The sequence below is a fragment of the Pseudophryne corroboree genome, chromosome 3 (assembly GCF_028390025.1).
Source record: "Pseudophryne corroboree isolate aPseCor3 chromosome 3, aPseCor3.hap2, whole genome shotgun sequence".
NCBI classification, from domain to species: Eukaryota; Metazoa; Chordata; class Amphibia; order Anura; family Myobatrachidae; genus Pseudophryne; species Pseudophryne corroboree.
In genome coordinates, this window is record NC_086446.1 from 761,360,136 (window position 1) to 761,379,993 (window position 19,858).

Here is a 19,858-nt window from a genome sequence, read left to right on the forward strand (position 1 = left end):
TGTAATCCACGTACTTGTAAAAATAAAAAAACGGACACCCGACCTCGCACTGAAAGGGGCCCCATGTTTTCACATGGGACCCCTTTCCCCGAATGCCAGAAACCCCCTCTGACTGATGTCTAAGTGGGTTTCTTCAGCCAATCAGGGAGCGCCACGTTGTGGCACCCTCCTGATCGGCTGTGTGCTTCTGTACTGTCTGACAGGCGGCACACGGCAGTGTTACAATGTAGCGCCTATGCGCTCCATTGTAACCAATGGTGGGAACTTTGTGGTCAGCGGTTGACCGAAAGTAACCTCACCGCTGACCACAAAGTCCGTATTTTTATTTTTACAAGTACGTGGATTACAAATGGATTACCCGAGGAGCCCTCTACACTGGATTTGGTGAGTAGGATTTTTTCAACAGGTACACCATGGATTCTACATGGAGAAGAGGACCGACCCTCGTGTGAACATAAGGTAAGTATGTGTATATGGTGGTGGGTATGTATGCATTAAAGTTATACTTTCAAGGTGTGTGTGTAATGTCTTTATTGGGGTATTTTTTGTGTGGTAGTACTACAGGTACCAGCGGGCCCGGTTTTCCGCCGCATGCTGGTACTTGTGGTTCTCCAAGTACCAGCTTGCGGGGGAGGCTTGCTGGGACTTGTAGTACTGCTACTAAAAACAATATTCATAACTTTCAACAAAGGCTATCAGCCCCCCATCCGCAGCCCATTGGATGGGGGGGACAGCCTCGGGCTTCACCCCTGGCCCTTTGGTGGCTGGGGGGGGGACCCCTTGATTGAAGGGGTCCCCACTCCCCCAGGGTACCCCAGCCAGGGGTGACTAGTTGGATATTTGATGCCACGGCCGCAAGGCACTGTATAAAAGTGACCCCCGGCTGTGGCATTATCTGTCCAGCTAGTGGAGCCCGGTGCTGGTTTCAAAAATACGGGGGACCCCTACGCTTTTTGTCCCCCGTATTTTTGGAACCAGGACCAGGCGTAGAGCCCGGTGCTGGTTGTTTAAATATGGGGGAACCCCTGTCAATTTTTTTCCCATATTTTTGCAACCAGGGCCGGCTCAAAGAGCCCGAGGCTGGTTTGGTTTAGGAGGGGGGACCCCACGCAATTTTTTTTTGAAAAATTAAACCATTTCCCTCCCCTTCCCACTGAAAAACATGCACGGATCTCATGGATCCGTGCATGCCTATACAAACACGGCATAAAAAAGCAGGTCTGGTTTTTTTTAGCACTTTTTCACGATTTCTATTTCATCACGGCAGTGTTTGGCTATTGTCGGCAGGGTTTGTGTTTTGCACTTTTTAGTAAATTCCCGATTTCTACCAAATTGCAGGCGTATTTGACCGATGATGTATTGATTCGTGATTTTTTCCGAGGACTTCCAAAATATTACGAATGCCCTCATCACTGCCGTGATTTTTGCTTAGTAAATTACCGAGATGACACTTTGAAGAAAAAACGGCATCTCGGTCAAAATCGGGACCTTAGTAAATATAGCCCATAGAGTATCTTTCTGTACTTACTTCTTTTCTAACATACCTTAATCACCTTCCTTACTGCCTGTCTTAGGTGCATTACTCTTTTATTTAACTGCACTCATTCCTTACCTATCTTCCATCTTTACTTTCCATCCCATGTTACTTCTCTCTAGCGATGGCCATTGTCCATCGATGATCTGTCTATGACCGATGTCGAATACTTTTACCATCGATGGGGGAGAACCAGATGGTTTCCCACCATTGATGGTTTACTGCTACCAATTTTTTTTATTTTCTTTCCCTAATAGTGTGAGGGCATGGTGTTTAGCCCCACCCCCTGACAACCACGAAGCCACATCCCTGGGCTCTGATTGGCCCGCATTACAGTTAACTGTAATGCAGGGGTGACCATTGATTGGTAAAACAATCAATGGTTCCTTTACAGATAGTTTTACACCATTGAGGTTATCTATCAATGGTACCATCGATGGATAACCTACCAATGGCCATCCCTCCTTCTCTATGTCTGTACATTGATTAGCCAGTGCCAGCCCCCATACATAATGCAGTAGCTGTACATTATGGATTAGCCAGTGTCAGCCCCCCATACATAATGCAGTGGCTGTACATTATGGATTAGCCAGTGTCAGCCCCTCTATACATAATGTAGTGGCTGTAAACTATGGATTAGGCAGTGTCAGCCACTCCATACATAATGCAGTTGCTGTATATTATGGATTAGCCAGTGTCAGCGCCTCCATACATAATGCAGTGGCTGTACATTATGGATTAGCCAGTGTCAGCCCCTCCATACATAATGCAGTGGCTGTACATTGTGATTTAGCCAGTGTCACCCCCTCCATACGTAATCCAGAGCCGGCCACAGATATAGGCAAACTAGGCAATTGCCTAGGGCATTTCATATGCCTAGGGGCATCAGCAGCTTCTGCTGATTAAAATGATATGCAGCATGCCTATATTCTGTGTGCAGCATTTCATATGCAGATACAGCCACAGTCTCACACAGTATATAGGCATGCTGCATATCATTTTAATCAGTAGAAGCTGCTTGTGCATCCTAGCCAAATAGCAATGCAAATAAGATACATTTTCATTAAAAAAAAGGTGCCAGTCGTTAGCATTGAGGCAAGATTTATGAGGACACATCTGTATCCAAGCAGAGGCAGAGGTCACAGTGTTAGTGGCAGTGTGATTGCTGTGTGCATGTGAGTGGGTTGGTTGAGCAGTAGTGTTCGGAATATGTGTAAGGGACACTATGTGTGTCATTATGTGTATAAGGGCATTAATAATGTGCAGCATATGTGTAAAAGGGTACTACTGTATGTGTGTCTTTATGTGTATAGGGACACTATTAATGTGCAGCAAATGTGTAGGGGGCACTATGTGTGTCATTATGTGTATAAGGGCATTAATAATGTGCGGCATATGTGTAAGGGACATTATGTGTAAAAGTGCATTAATAAAGGTTGTCATAATGTGTAAGTGGCATTAGGTTTATAAGGACATTAATAATGTATCTCATATGTGTAAGGGGCATTACTGTGTGGAATTATATGTATAAATGCATTACTAATGTGTGGCAATATGTGTATAAGGTGCTCTACTATGTGGCGTTGCATATAGAAATGGCACTACTGTGTCGTCTAATGTGAATAAAGAGCGATAGGGTGTGGTGTAATGTGAATAATGAGTAATTCAGTGTGATGTAATGTGAATAATGGGCTAAACTGTGAGGAGTAACGTTTATAAGGTAAAGTGATACTACTGTGGGATGTAATATGAATTATGGACACTATCGCATGATCAAATGTGAATAAAGTTGCAGTACTGTGTGGCGTAATTGGAATTGTGGTTACTATTGTGTGGCCATGCCCCTTGCCAGCAAAAACACACCCATTTTTGGGCTGTGCACCAAATGTGCAAACTGTTCCTATTTAAAATATAGGGGGTACAAACACTAAACTAAGGACTGCTATGGGTGAGGGGTGATGGTGCTGGGAAAGAGGTGCAAGGTCAGAGGTGGAACCAGCGGTGGTGCTAGGGGGCACCAGCCAAAATCTTGCCTAGGGCATCATATTGGTTAGGGCCGGCTCTGCGTAATGCAGTGACTGTATGTTATGGATTAGCCAGTGTCAGCGCCTCCATACATAATGCAGTGGCTGTATATTATGGATTATCCAGTGTCAGCCCCTCCATACATAATGCAGTGGCTGTATATTATTGATTAGCCAGTGTCAGCGCCTCCATACATAATGCAGTGGCTGTATATTATGGATTAGCCAGTGTCAGCCCCTCCATACATAATGCAGTGGCTGTACATTATTGATTAGCCAGTGTCAGCTCCTCCATACATAATGCAGTGGCTGTATATTATGGATTAGCCAGTGTCAGCCCCTCCATACATAATGCAGTGGCTGTACATTATTGATTAGCCAGTGTCAGCTCCTCCATACATAATGCAGTGGCTGTATATTATTGATTAGCCAGTGTCAGCGCCTCCATACATAATGCAGTGGCTGTATATTATGGATTAGCCAGTGTCAGCCCCTCCATACATAATGCAGTGGCTGTATATTATTGATTAGCCAGTGTCAGCGCCTCCATACATAATGCAGTGGCTGTATATTATGGATTAGCCAGTGTCAGCCCCTCCATACATAAAGCAGTGGCTGTACATTATGGATTAGCCAGTGTCAGCGCCTCCATACATAATGCAGTGGCTGTACATTATTGATTAGCCAGTGTCAGCGCCTCCATACATAATGCAGTGGCTGTATATTATGGATTAGCCAGTGTCAGCCCCTCCATACATAATGCAGTGGCTGTATATTATTGATTAGCCAGTGTCAGCGCCTCCATACATAATGCAGTGGCTGTATATTATGGATTAGCCAGTGTCAGCCCCTCCATACATAAAGCAGTGGCTGTACATTATGGATTAGCCAGTGTCAGCTCCTCCATACATAATGCAGTGGCTGTATATTATGGATTAGCCAGTGTCAGCCCCTCCATACATAATGCAGTGGCTGTATATTATGGATTAGCCAGTGTCAGCCCCTCCGTACATAATGCAGTGCTTGTCTTTCGTCTGTCTAACTTACCATGAACTCCCCCCGGATCCTCCTCCTGCAAAAGCGCTGAAGCTTCCATCGGATTTTCTGAAAGGTAGAATTCTCCTGTAGCCTAGGAGAGGAAAAGATGGTGTTACACTACATGTTACAGTACCTGCACCACTTCAAGGTACAGAACACTAGACTAGGACTACTGGGCTGTATTCAGGACGGCCTTTATTGCAGCATCTACCTTTTATTACCATCTGTATTATTTGAAATTGTAGAAAGGTAGAATAACATTTTGAATCATGCATGTCTCATACAATGGCCTCATAGTGTCCTTCCAGTGCAGTTTTGTTCTGGGTCACCTGTCTGCACTAATCCCCTGACCCCAGATCTCATATATATCAGAGCACTGGTGTAAAGTTTACTCTAGCTGGATTTCCAACAAGAACATCTGATACGTTCAACTATTACTGTAAACTATAGTTTCCTAGCTTCAATCTAAGTAACGCCCATGGAGCATCCTACTGGATTTACTACAATTCTGAAGTTATTATAGGGTTACTACAATTTCATATTTTAGTAAGTTGTTGTTTTTCTGTAATGAGAAGTATGGAAAAGCAGGTTCTCATTGGTAGCACACAATTCGGAGTCTTACCATGTAACATATTCTGTTTGGAATCTAAAAACTAACTTACAGCAATTACTCGTCTGATACCAATATAAGCCATGTTCAACCCAAAGCAACTGCCTCCCAGGCTTATCCCTCACCCGGACTCCACAATATTATATCAGAGATGCCATGACATTACAGAGCACTTTCCTATTCTAGATCCCTCATAGTAGTTCTAAAGCCATAATCAAAGCATTTTACTTTTCTGTTGCAGACCTAGCCAGGTAAAAGATCACCCCAGTGAATAATGGTAAAATAATCAGTTTCTGTACGGTGGGTCTACAGCAGCTTCAGTATTACCAATTGCCATATTTTCCGTAGCTCGCTTTTTTATCTCCTCCGTCAGACGTCCGGTTTTGTTCAAATAATCCACAGCAATTGGTATGGGCATCAGGCTAGCGATGGTCTGCTCCCCGCACCCAGTGGGCTCTCTGTTCACAGACTCCGGATTGCTCAAAGCACGGCCAAATATATCTCCTACAAACATGTCACCATAAAAAGTTGTCACTATTACAAAGTGTTTACTATTACATAGGAACATAGCAAGATTATACAGAAGGCAAGAAAGATCAAGTGGTATATTTACTAGAGATGAGCAGGTTCGGTTTGCCGAGAACCGAACCCCCCCGTACTCCACGTGTCAAACACGGGTCCGAGCCAGGCTCAGTTGTTCCCGCCTGACTCGGAAAACCCGAACGAGGCAAAACGTCATCATCCCGCTGTCAGATTCTCGCGAGATTCGGATTCCATATAAAGAGCACCGCGTCGCCGCCATTTTCACTCGGGCATTGTAGAGGGTACAGAGAGGACGTGGCTCAGTATCACTGCTCATCGTCTTGTGGTGCTCAGTAATACTACATTAGTAATACCAGTACAGTGTCTTGTGATAATCGTGCTGCTCAGTGTCAGTTCTCAGTAGTATCAGCAGTGCTCAGTATCAGTGCTCAGTATCATCAGTGCTCAGTATCACTGCTCATTGTCTTGTGGTGCTCAGTAATACTACATTACTAATACTAATACGGTGTCTTGTGCTAATCATGCTGCACAGTATCAGTGCTCAGTAGTATCATCAGTGCTCAGTATCACTGCTCATTGTCTTGTGGTGCTCAGTAATACTACATTAGTAATACCAGTACAGTGTCTTGGCTAATCGTGCTGCTCAGTGTCAGTTCTCAGTCGTATCACCAGTGCTCAGTATCAGTGCTCAGTATCATCAGTGCTCATTATCACTGCTCATTGTCTTGTGGTGCTCAGTAATACTACATTACTAATACTAGTACAGTGTCTTGTGCTGCTCAGTGTCAGTTCTCAGTAGTATCATCAGTGCTCAGTATCAGTGCTCAGTATCATCAGTGCTCAGTATCCCTGCTCATTGTCTTCTGCTGCTCAGTAATACTACATTACTAATACTAGTACAGTGTCTTGTACTAATCGTGCTGCTCAGTGTCAGTTCTCAGTAGTATCATCAGTGCTCCGTATCATCAGTGCTCAGTATCACTGCTCATTGGGGCTCATTCCGAGTTGTTCGCTCGTTGCCGATTTTCGCAACGGAGCGATTAAGGCAAAAATGCGCATGCACATGGTACGCAGTGCGCATGCGCTAAGTATTTTAGCACAAAACTTAGTAGATTTACTCACGTCCGAATGAAGAATTTTCATCGTTGAAGTGATCGGAGTGTGATTGACAGGAAGTGGGTGTTTCTGGGCGCAAACTGGACGTTTTCTGGGAGTGTGCGGAAAAACGCAGGCGTGTCAGGGAAAAATGCGGGAGTGACTGGAGAAACGGGGGAGTGGCTGGCCGAACGCTGGGCGTGTGTGACGTCAAATCAGGAACGAAACGGCCTGAGCTGAACGCTATTTGTGAGTAAGTCCGGAGCTACTCAGAAACTGCTAAGAATTTTCTATTCGCTATTCTGCAAATCTTTCGTTCGCTATTCTGCTAAGCTAAGATACACTCCCAGAGGGCGGCGGCCTAGCATGTGCAATGCTGCTAAAAGCAGCTAACGAGCGAACAACTCGGAATGAGGGCCATTGTCTTATGGTGCTCAGTAATACTACATTACTAATACTAGTACAGTGTCTTGTGCTGCATCGTGCTGCTCAGTGTCAGTGCTCAGTAGTATCATCAGTGCTCAGTATCAGTGCTCAGTAGTATCATCAGTGCTCATTATCACTGCTCATTGTCTTGTGGTGCTCAGTAATACTACATTACTAATACTAGTACAGTGTCTTGTGCTAATCGTGCTGCTCAGTGTCAGTTCTCAGTAGTATCATCAGTGCTCAGTATCACTGCTCATTGTCTTGTGGTGCTCAGTAATACTACATTACTAATACTAGTACAGTGTCTTGTGCTGCATCTTGCTGCTGTAGTGTGCTGTGGTAGTGTCCTGTCACTGTGCATAGGTCATCATCATTCCAGTCACAGTGGTATCGGGTATCTATCTAGTGGTATCTAATTCCAGACATTACTGTCGTCTAATTCCAGATATATTACTGGCATATAATTCCACACATGAAAAAAATGGATTAAAAAAATTTGGAGGGTAAAATAGGGAAAGATCAAGATCAACTTCCACCTAGTGCTGAAGCTGCTCCCACTAGTCATGGCAGAGATGATGAAATGCCATCAACGTCGTCTGTCAAGGCCAATGCGCAATGTCATAGTAGAGAGCATGTAAAATCCAAAAAGCAAAAGTTCAGTAAAATGACCCAAAAATCTAAATTAAAATCGTCTGAGGAGAAGCGTAAACTTGCCAATATGCCATTTACGACACGGAGTGGCAAGGAACGGCTAAGGTCCTCTCCTGTGTTCCTCATGACTAGTGGTTCAGCTTCACATGACGATGGAAGCACTCATCCTCCCGCTAGAAAAATGAAAAGACTTAATCTGGCAAAAGCACAGCAAAGAACTGTGCGTTCTAAAGCACAAATCCCCAAGGAGACTCCAATTGTATCGGTTGCGATGCCTGACCTTCCCAACACTGGATGGGAAGAGGTGGCTCCTTCCACCATTTGCATGCCCCCTGCAAGTGCTGGAAGGAGCACCCACAGTCCAGTTCCTGATATGCAAATTGAAGATGTCACTGTTGAAGTACAGCGGGATGAGGGTATGGGTGTTGCTGGCGCTGAAGAGGAAGTTTACGAGGAGGTGTGGAATTTACCTCTTCGGTGTGGAATTATTTCAAAAGAAATGCGGACAACAGGTGTCAAGCCGTGTGTTGCTTTTGTCAAGCTGTAATAAGTAGGGGTAAGGATGTTAACCACCTAGGAACATCCTCCCTTATACGTCACCTGGATCGCATTCATCAGAAGTCATTGACAAGTTCAAAAACTTTGGGTAACAGCGGAAGCAGTGCACTGACAACTTAATACCTTCTTCCTCTTGTACTCAAGCTCCTGCAAACCACACCACCAACTCCCTCAATGTCAATTTCCTCCTTAGACAGGAACACCAATAGTCCTGCAGGCCATGTCACTGGCAAGTCTGACGAGTCCTCTCCTGCCTGGGATTCCTCCGATGCATCCTTGCGTGTAACGCCTGCTGCTGCTGTTGCGGCTAGCGCTGCTATTGTTGCTGCTGGGAGTCGATCGTCATCCCAGAGGGGAAGTCGGAAGAGCACTTGTACTACTTTCAGTAAGCAATTGACTGTCCAACAGTCCTTTGCGAGGAAGATGAAATATCACAGCAGTCATCCTGTTGCAACGCGGATAACTCAGGCCTTAACAACTATGTTGGTGTTAGACGTGCGTCCGGTATCCACCGTTAGTTCACAGGGACTTAGAGAAGTGCTTGAGGTACTGTGTCCCCGGTACCAAATTCCATCTAGGTTCCACTTCTCTAGGCAAGCGATACCGAGAATGTACACAGACGTCAGAAAAAGTGTCCTCAGTGTCCTAAAAAATGCAGTTGTACCCACTGTCCACTTAACCACGGACATGTGGACAAGTGGAGCAGGGCAGACTCAGGACTATATGACTGTGACAGCTCACTGGGTAGATGTATTGCCTCCCACAGCAACAACAGCGGCGGCACCAGTAGCAGCATCTCGCAAACGCCAACTCTTTCCTAGGCAGGCTATGCTTTGTATCACCGCTTTCTATAAGAGGCACACAGCTGACAACCTCTTACGGAAACTGAGGAATATCATCGCAGATTGGCTTACTCCAATTGGACTCTCCTTGGGATTTGTGATATCGGACGCCACCAATATTGTGCGTGCATTACATGTGGGCAAATTCCAGCACGTCCCATGTTTTGCACATACAATTAATTTGGTGGTGCATAATTTTTTTTAAAATGACATGGGAGTGCAGGAGATGCTGTCGGTGGCCCGAAAAATTGCGGGCCACTTTCGGCATTCAGCCACCGCATGCCGAAGACTGGAGCGCCAGCAAACACTCCTGAACATGCCCTGCCATCAGCTGATGCAAGAGGTGGTAACGAGGTGGAATTCAACCCTCTATATGCTTCAGAGGATGGAGGAGCAGCAAAAGGCCATTCAAGCCTATACATCTGCCTACGATATAGGCAAAGGAGGGGGAATGCACCTGACTCAAGCACAGTGGAGAATGATTTCCATGTTGTGCAAGGTTCTCCAACCCTTTGAATTTGCCACACGTGAAGTCAGTTCAGACACTGCCAGCCTAAGTCAGGTCATTCCCCTCATCAGGCTTTTGCAGAAGCAGCTGGAGAGATTGAAGGAGGAGCTAAAATGGAGCGATTCCACTAGGCATGTGGGACTTGTGGATGGAGCCCTTCATTCGCTAAACCAGGATTCACGGGTGGTCAATCTGTTGAAATCAGAGCACTACATTTTGGCCACCGTGCTCGATCCTAGGTTTAAAGCCTACGTTTTATCTCTCTTTCTGGCTGACACAAGTCTGCAGATGTTCAAAGACCTGCTGGTGAGACAATTGTCAAGTCAAACGGAACGTGACCCGCCAACAGCTCCTCCTTCATTTTCTACCACCACTGGAGCTGCCAGGAAAAGGATAACATTTCCAAAACCACCCGCTGGCGGTGATGCAGGGCAGTCAGGAGCAAGTGCTGACATCTGGTCCGGACTGAAGGACCTGCCAGCGATTACTGACATGTCGTCTACTGTCACTGCATATGATTCTGTCACCATTGAAAGAATGGTTGGGGATTATATGAGTGACAGCATCCAAGTAGGCATGTCAGACAGTCCGTACATATGCTGGCAGGAAAAAGAGGCAATTTGGAGGCACTTGCGCAAACTGACTTTATTTTACCTAATTTGCCCCCCCTCCAGTGTGTACTCCGAAAGAGTGTTTAGTGCAGCCGGTCACCTTGTCAGCAATCGGCGTAGGAGGTTACTTCCACTAAATGTGGAGAAGATGATGTTCATCAAAATTAATTATAATTTCCTCCGTGGAGACATTTACCAGCAGTTGCCTCCAGAAAGTACACAGGGACCTGTGATGGTGGATTCCAGTGGGGACAAATTAATACTCTGTGAGGAGGAGGATGTACACAGTGAAAGGGGTGAGGAATCGGAGGATGAGGATGAGGTGGACATCTTGCCTCTGTAGAGCCAGTTTGTGCAAGGAGAGATTGCTTCTTTTTTGGTGGGGGCCCAAACCAACCAGTCATTTCAGCCACAGTCGTGTGGCAGACCCTGTCGCTGAAATGATTGGTTTGTTAAAGTGTGCATGTCCTGTTTATACAACATAAGGGTGGGTGGGAGGGCCCAAGGACAATTCCATCTTGCACCTCTTTTTTTATTTATCTTTGAATCATGTGCTGTTTGGGGACTATTTTTTTAAGTGCCATCCTGTCTGACACTGCAGTGCCACTTCTAGATGGGCCAGGTGTTTGTGCCGCCCACTTGGGTCACTTAGCTTAGTCATCCAGCGACCTTGGTGCAAATTTTAGGACTAAAAATAATATTGTGAGGTGTGAGGTGTTCAGAATAGACTGGAAATGAGGGGAAATTATGGTTATTGAGCTTAATAATACTATAGGATCAAAATTACCCCTAAATTCTATTATTTTAGCTGTTTTTGAGTTTTTTTTAAAAAAACACCCGAATCCAAAACGCATCCGAATCCAAAACCCGAAAGGGTGGTTTTGCCAAAATGCGTCCGAATCCAAAACACGACCGCGGACCCGAATCCAAATCCAAAACACAAAACACGAAAAATGCCCGCTGCACATCTCTAATATTTACTAAACGGTTTTGGGTCGATTTTTGACCAATTTTGTGTTTCAGGGTCTAAATCCCACATTCACTAACAGATGATTTTTGACATAGAAAATGAATCACCAACGTCCCAAGTATGAAAAATAATCAGGACTTGTTCTGGACCTCCTCCGGATCCCGACAGGCTGGTCTTCCACAACAGTGTAACTATGTGTGAGTGTGTATGAGACCCCTGTGACCCCCTGTCAGATGTGTTACCCCCAGTGTGTGTGTGTGTGTGTGTGTGTGTGTGTGTGTGTGTGTGATACCCCATGCGTCTGTGTGTGTATGACCCCCGTGTCTGTCCGGAGTCAGCAGCAGGGAGAACTAAATCTCCCAGCATCCTCCTCCACAGTGGACAGATGGAGGGGAGATTACTGGGAGCTGCGGAGACCACCGGACCAGCCAGAACACAGAAGTAAGTATTCAACCTTTTTTTTTCTCGCCCCACATGATTTTGGCTGCAAACAAAAACCCTTCCCAATTTTTCTTTTATTGGATACCGCATAGCCGCAGTAATCCAAAATTGGGCATAAGGTCCGCAAAGTTTATTGCAGCCAAGACATCACCCCTAATAGGATACCCCTCTATCAGTGCACTGCAGTCCATTTATAGAGCTTGCAGAAACAGTGTATTCACATACATCTGCCAAGTTGCAGCAATTGTGTGTGTCAGGGCCTGGGGAAGGGTGGGATGGAGGAGAATGGTGGAGAGTGAAATGTTTCAGGCAGAGAAACTCCTATTTCAGGTATAAAGAGTTATTCTAGTAAGGTGTCGTAACCTGCACGATTATTTTAATAAGTCAAATTTGAAGAGAAACTGCCTTTAATCCTTCATTATCAGAAAACTTAAATTCTTGAAGCAGCATCAGGAACTCCCTGACTGACTGCACCGTAGCATGTACAGAAATGATGACCACCATGACACATTAAATCTGCTGCTTATAAAATCAAAGGGTCATTGCACTTACCAAATACAGTAACAGACGCCTTTGCTGAATCTTTCAAAGTGTTCTCAGGAGTGAAGACGCTGATTGGAATTACAACACTTTTGTCTGAGGGGAAAAAAACACTTGGTAAGTACTCCCAATAATGTGAGGAATGTAGAAGGTCCCCTCAATAATATGAGGGACTTTATAAATACTCTCAATAATGTGAGGAACTTGGTAAGTGCTCTCAATAATGTGAGGAACTATGTAAGTACTCCCTATTATGTGAGGAACTTGTTAGACACTCCAAATAATGTGAAGAACTTGGGAAGTAATCCCAACAATGCCAATAATGTGGGGAACCTGGTAAGTGCTCTTAATAATGTGAGAAACTTGGTAGGTACTCTTTATAATGTGAGGAACTTATTAGATACTCCAAATAATGTGAGGAACTTGGTAGGTACTCCCAACAATATGAGAAACTAGGTAAATACTCCCAATTATACGAGGAACTTGGCAGGTAATACAAATAATGTGAAGAACTTGATAGGTACTCCCAATATATGAAAAAAAAGTAGTAGTTATCCCGCACAAGAAAAATTAATAAATGATGATCAATTATACATCCAGCATTTTAATTAATATTATGTCTAAAGTGATTGAATTCTATGGTGCTAGAGGTGCTCCACAGGATACATACAAGTACTTAGAAGAACATGAAACCAAAAGTGAGAAAAAGACACTGACTTTTGATCACAAAGAAAGAAAATCCCTTTTTGGAGCACTCTTGTGACTTAATTTATTAAAACTTAACTTTTATTTTTCTTATCTTAAAAAATGTAATATATGGCATAGAACAATCATTTGGTGTGCTCATAAAGAATACACATATTTATACATATAAAATATAGATATTTATACAGTGGGGCAAAAAAGTGTTTGGATAGCCACCGATTGTGCAAGTTGACCCACTTAAAAAGATGAGAGAGGTCTGTAATTTCCATCATAGGTACACTTCAACTGTGAGAGACAGAATCTGAAAAAAAAAAAACTAGGAAATCACATTGTATGAATTTTAAACAATTTATTTGTATATTCTTGCGGAAAATAAATATTTGGACAATCAAAATGTTTAACTCAATACTTTGTAATATAACCTCGGTTGGCAATTACAGAGGTCAAACGTTTTCTGTAGTTCTTGACCAGGTTTACACACACTGTAGCAGGTATTTTGGCCCACTCTTCCATGCAGATCTTCTCTAGATCTGTAATGTTTTGGGGCTGTCACCGGGCAACACGGACTTTCAACTTCCTCCACAGATTTTCTATTGGGTTGAGGTCTGGAGACTGGCTAGGCCACTCCAGGACCTTGAAATGCTTCTTACGGAGCCACTCCTTAGTTGCCCGGGAGGTGTGTTTGGGGTCATTGTCATGCTGGAATACCCAGCCACGTTCCATCTTCAATGCTCTTACTGAGGGAAGGAGGTTTTTGCCCAAAATCTCACGATACATGGCCCCATTCATCCTCTCCTTAATACGGATCAGTCATCCTGTCCCCTTTGCAGAAAAGCAGCCCCAAAACATGATGTTTCCACCCCCATGCTTCACAGTGGGTATGGTGTTCTTGGGATGCCATTCCTCATTCTTCTCATTCAAACACGGCGAGTGGAGTTTATACCAAAAAGTTTGATTTTGCTCTCATCTGACCACATTACATTCTCCCAATCCTCCTCTGGATCATCCAGATGATCACTGGCAAACTTTAGATGGGCCTGGACATGTGTTGGCTTAAGCAGGGGGACCTTTTGGGTGCTGCAGGATTTCAATCCATGACAATGTAGTGTGTTACTAATGGTAACCTTTGTGACTGTGGTCCCAGCTCTCTTGAGGTCATTGACCAGGTCCCCCCGTGTAGTTCTGGGCTTATTCCTCACTGTTCTCAAGATCATTGATACCCCACAAGGTGAGATCTTGCATGGAGCCCCAGGTCGAGGGAGATTGTCAGTGATCTTGTATTTCTTCCATTTTTTAATAATTGCGCCAACAGTTGATCTCTTCTCACCAATCTGCTTGCCTATTGTCGAGTAGCTCATCCCAGCCTTGTGCAGCTCTACAATTTTGTCCCTGGTGTCCTTAGACAGCTCTCTGGTCTTGGCCATGGTGGAGAGGTAGCAGTCTAACTGTTTGAGGGTGTGGACAGGTGTCTTTTATACAGACAACCAGTTCAAACAGGTGCCATTAATACAGGTAACGAGTGGAGGATAGAAGAGCTTCTTAAAGAAGAAGTAACAGGTCTGTGAGAGCCAGAAATCTTGCTGCTTGGTAGGTGTCCAAATATTTATTTTCCACAAGAATATACAAGTAAATTGTTTAAAAATCATATAATGTGATTTCCTGTTTTTTTTTCTTCAGATTCTGTCTCTCACAGTTGAAGTGTACCTATGATGGAAATTACAGACCTCTCTCATCTTTTTAAGTGGGTCAACTTGCACAATCGGTGGCTGTCCAAATACTTTTTTGCCCCACTGTAAAAAGAATAAAAAATAAAATGGAAAATAAGATGGGAAGGGGGGGAGGGGAAGCGAAAAATTAGTGTAGTTGTTATAAGGTGTTATGTATATGATAGATATATTAAAGTGAAATATGTGGTATAGATGTGTGAAGAAGAAGTAAACAATGTAATATAGAGAAGTGTAGTGCCATGTTCTAGGAAGGTTTATAATTGAAAAATGTGCTTGTGAAAAAAATTGCGAACAACCAAAATAAATTAAGTGTGAAAATTAGGCCAATCAGAGGTGAAATATTTGCCCTGATTTAATCTTTATTACTTTACAGTAAGGACCGTGAAGCCGCTTGTTTCATATGAGATTGTTATGCATACATTATTACCACAGATAATTATTCTTATATAAATATCTATATTTTATATGTATAAATATGTGTATTTTTCCGAGCACACCAAATGATTGTTCTGTGCCATATATAAAAAATTTTAAGATAAGAAAAATAGAAGTTAAGTTTTAATAAATTAATAGCCACATATTTTCAATCAATTTTAAAAAAGAGTACTTGTCACGATCCGGGTATCTGGACGCCATTACCTGCCTTTCAGATGTCTCCTGAGGCTCGCTCAGCGTTCCAAGGCCGGATCTCATCTGTATCCACATACTGCACATCCCTCCTGTCACGCTGAGATGCTGTCACAGCGGCGCCATGTTTGAATCCTGCATGGCGTCTCCCGTTCACCGCGGCCTCCGCCACCGCTCCTGTGTTATAGGTGCAGGTTGTCAGTGTGGTGTTCCATGCCTGCCGCGGCTTCCGTTGTCATCCACGAGTATCAGCATACATTTCTCAGTCTGGCGTCTCCTGTCCTCTGCGGCCGGCGCCGCCATTGCAGTTATGTTTCCATATGGTTTCCTAAACCAGTTTTCCCTCCAAGTTCTAACATGGGCGCAGCCATGTTGGATTCAATCACATGCTTCAGTTCCTCCAATCCACTGCCTGGAAATCTGCATAATTGCCCAGCCAATACCTGCATTGCTGCAGGTATAAGTATCCTGTGCCTGGGCCAGCAAATGGTCAGTGCTTTGTTTGTCATACCCTGTTCCAGCCTCTCTCCTGTGGTTGTGTTTCCAGGTTCCAGCTCCTGTCTCCAGCATCCACTAAGAGACCCGCACCTGCCTACCATCCTGCGGTGCAGCCTGACTCTGCAGTCCTCCGTGGCTGATCCAGTTTCCAGCTTCCAGCTATTTCATCTGCTTCCAGCAGTATCCACTACCACCGGTAATCATCCTTCAATTCCTCTGTTTCCACGCTCCCTAGCATATTACTATATTCACTCCGTGTTTCATCACCTGGCTGGTTCCACCCAGTATTCATTCAGTGAATTTATCATCTGACTGATTCCATTCCGCATCCACTCCGTGTCTTACCACCTGGCTGGTTCCATCCAGCAATTACAACAGCTGATTCAAGTTACCAGCTTCATCTGTTCCATCTACTGGCATGTTCCTTGGATATCTTCACTACTACAGCCAGGCCTGGTAAGGTTATTCCATCTAAGGACTGTAACAGCTGTTCTTACCTACCAGTGTCCTGTGTAACCATTTCATGGTCAGAGTGCTCCAGGAATCATATTATTTTTGCCATTATTTACCTTGAATGCTGTTTGTTTACACGGAGTCTGTTAATAAACTTTTATTTTGACTTTTACCTGGTTGTCATGGTCACACCTTCGGGTTTCCTTTTAACACTTACATGTCCAGGGGTCTGATTAAACCTCCCCGGTTTAAGTTCCTCTCAGCCCCTACAACTGAGGCTTTCTCCTGTCAGCCAAAACCCTCAGTTGTGACAGTGCTCCAAAAAGGGATTTTCTTTCTTTGTGATAAAAAGTCAGTCTCTTTTTCTCACTTTTGGTTTCATGTTCTTCTAGGTACTCCCATTAGGCACTCACATTTAGTACGTACTCCCTATAATGTGAGGGTCTTGGTAGGTACTTCCTGTAAGAGCTCCATTGGTTTATATGTAAAAGCTAGTTCTAGGTGCACGTACTATCAACAAGGTTTTGGTGTCTAAAAAGAAGAGTTATGGTAGACTTACCATTGTTAACTCACTTTCTGCGAGGTACACTGGGTTCCACAGGGAATACATCAGGGTGTAAAGTGGATCTTGATCCAGAGGCACCAACAGGATAGAGCTTTAGGCTGTCCCAGGATGCATTGGGGCCTCCTCTATAACCCTGCTTCCAGGCACTGTGAGCTCAGTTTAGTTAACCAGTCCAATGTAGGGACAGGTAAGAGAGAAGGCAGATGTTAGTCACATAGAACCACATTCTCACGATAGTAGAAGGGACCAGCGGCTAATGCCATACAAACCCATAGAAGCTAGGTGCATCAGGATGGGCTCCGTGTAACCCAGTGCACCTCGTAGAAAGAGAGTTAACAATTGTAAGTCTACCATAACTCTCCTTTTCTGCAGCAGGGTACACTGTGTTTCACTGGGAATACATTGGGGATGTCCTAAAGCAGTTCCTCAAGGGAGGGGAAGCGCCATAGCGGGTATGAGAACCCGGCATCCAAAGGAAGCATCCTAGGAGGCAAAAGTATCAAAGGCATAGAACCTAATGAATGTGTTCACTGAGTACATACAAAAAAGGCACACTAAACTGTGTCCTGGGCGCTTAATAAAGTAGATGTAATATATACAATACGTTCCTATTTGGAGTCAAAGAGGGTATGAGGTCTGGTTGGTTCAGTAGGAGAGATTCGTAGTATCATCCAATCACATTAGGTTTCAGTTACTCGTACATGCCGGAAAAAAATAATAATAACATGCAATGTGCGATATTGTTTACAGACCAAAACCAAATACAATGAATAAACACAATATTCAATAAAGTTTTTCGTGACTGGTAGTGAGTTTGATAATATCTTGCGTACCCCACTCACACAAAAAATAGGTGGTGATGTGCTCATGAAGGTTTCTTTTATATGGTAACTTTCACAGCCTTCAAATGGACAGGCATGAAGCAGAGAACAGGAGTTTAACACAAGCGTACCCGGAACTCACACAAAATGTGTATAGGACACTCCTATCAAGGTATCTTTAATCAGCGATTCTTATAGACAAGGCGTACCCCAACTCACACTGGAACTGCAGGGTCAACTATCAAGGTATCTTTACACAGTGGTGATTAGTCTAGCGAGACTTAGTAATTTTAACCATTCAATTGGTGTATAAATTTCTCAAGAAACTCAAATGAAGAAAAAGACGTCCGTGCAGAACAAAAGTTTTTTTTAATCCATCCAAAGTCAAGTTAAAAAGTTCTTATTTTAAAAAATACAAAAATTTAAAAAAAAGGAATTGGCAAAGTCTCTGTGTATTATCCTTTCAGTGGTGGCACAAAGTAAAAGGCAACAAAAACAGAACAAAATATAGCTACTCACAGTCCAGATAATGTCGACGCATTTCGGTCTATAGACCTTTGTCTGAGGACCACGTAGCCGCTTTGCACAATTGTTATGCGGATGCGCCACGGCGAGCCACCTAAGAAGGTCCAACAGAACTAGTAGAATGGGCTTTAATAGCAGCAGGAGCTGGGAGTCCAGCCTGCCATAAGTTTGTGCAATCACCATTCTAATCCATCTGGCCAAGGTTTGCTTATTTGAGGGCCAGCCACGTTTGTGAAAACCAAACAGTACAAAAAGGGAATCTGACCTACTGATAGAGGCAGTTCTCTCCACATATATACGGAGGGTCCTTACCACATCCAAAGACCGCTCTTGGGGGACAAGTCAGAAGAGATAAAGGCCAGAACCACAATCTCTTGGTTAAGGTGAAAAGATTACACCACTTTAGGTAAGTAACCAGGGCGAGTTCTCAGAACTGCCGGCCACAATGGAATATTAGAAAGGGTGAATGAGAGGACGAAGTGCCTGAGTCCAACACCCTTCTAGCAGAGGCAATAGCCAGCAGAAACAGGACCTTGGCTGTGAGCCATTTAAGGTCCACTGACTCAAGAGGTTCAAATGGAGACTCTTGCAGGGCGTTCAGGACAACAGACAGATTCCATGCAGCCACAGAAGGGACATAGGGAGGCTGAATCCATGAATGAATGTATGAACGTCAGGTATAGACGCAATTTTTCTCTAAAACCAAACCAACAAGGCAGATATGTGAACCTTGAGGGAGGCCAGACGAAGACCTAAGTCGAATATGAAGACCTAAGTCCAGGCCTTGTTGCAGGAAAGCAGGATTCTGGATGTTTTGAATCTGTACGCATCATAATTCTCATCAGCACACCAGGTGAAGTAAGAATTCTAGACCCTGTAATAGATCTGAGTAGACGCCAGCTTACGGGCTTTCAACATAATTTGGATGACCGCCTCAGAGAATCCTTTGACCCTCAGGAATGATGCTTCAAGAGCCACGCCATCAAAGCCCGTCTGGCCAGGTCTGTATAGAGACAAGGGCCCTCTACGAGGAGGTCTGGTTGTTGAGGAAGTAGAAGAGGATGCTCTGTCGATAGACCCTGCAGGTCTGAGAACCAATGCCGTCTGGGCCACGCCGGAGCGACTAGAAGTAGTATTCCTCCTTCCTGCTTGAACTTCCGCAGGACAATGGGAAGGAGTGACACTGGAGGGAATACGTAAGGCAGCCAAAAGTTCCATGGAATGGCTAGTGTATCCATGAATGCTGCTTGAGGATCCCTGGTCCTTCATCCAAAGACCGGAACTTTGTAATTGTGTCAAGACGTCATCAGGTCTACATCTGGCAGGCCCCACGTGTCCACTAGGAGTTGAAAGACTTCCAGATGAAGACTCCACTCTCTGGCGTGTACATCCTGACAACTGAGGAAGTCCGCTTCCCAGTTGAGGACACCCGGAATGAATACTGCCGATATTGCTGGCAGATGGCGTTCCACCCATTGAAGGATTTTTGGCACTTCCAATATTGCCATGCGGCTTTGAGTGCCACCTTGATGGTTGATGTATG

The 19,858-nt window shown here is 44.2% G+C and overlaps 1 protein-coding gene across 5 annotated transcripts in view; it reads right to left on the minus strand.

Moving 5' to 3' along the window:
- The window catches only part of LOC135056795 (alpha-2-macroglobulin-like), a 325,812-nt gene that overhangs the window by 115,695 nt on the left and 190,259 nt on the right, over positions 1 to 19,858 (minus strand). For all 5 annotated transcript variants that reach the window (XM_063962392.1, XM_063962390.1, XM_063962389.1 and 2 more), the window contains exons 23-25: positions 12,407 to 12,490; positions 5,534 to 5,710; positions 4,606 to 4,687 (exon numbers count right to left, since the gene is read on the minus strand). In XM_063962392.1, the coding sequence (XP_063818462.1) occupies positions 4,606 to 4,687; positions 5,534 to 5,710; positions 12,407 to 12,490 (343 nt within the window). The remainder of the gene's footprint in view (positions 1 to 4,605; positions 4,688 to 5,533; positions 5,711 to 12,406; positions 12,491 to 19,858) is intronic.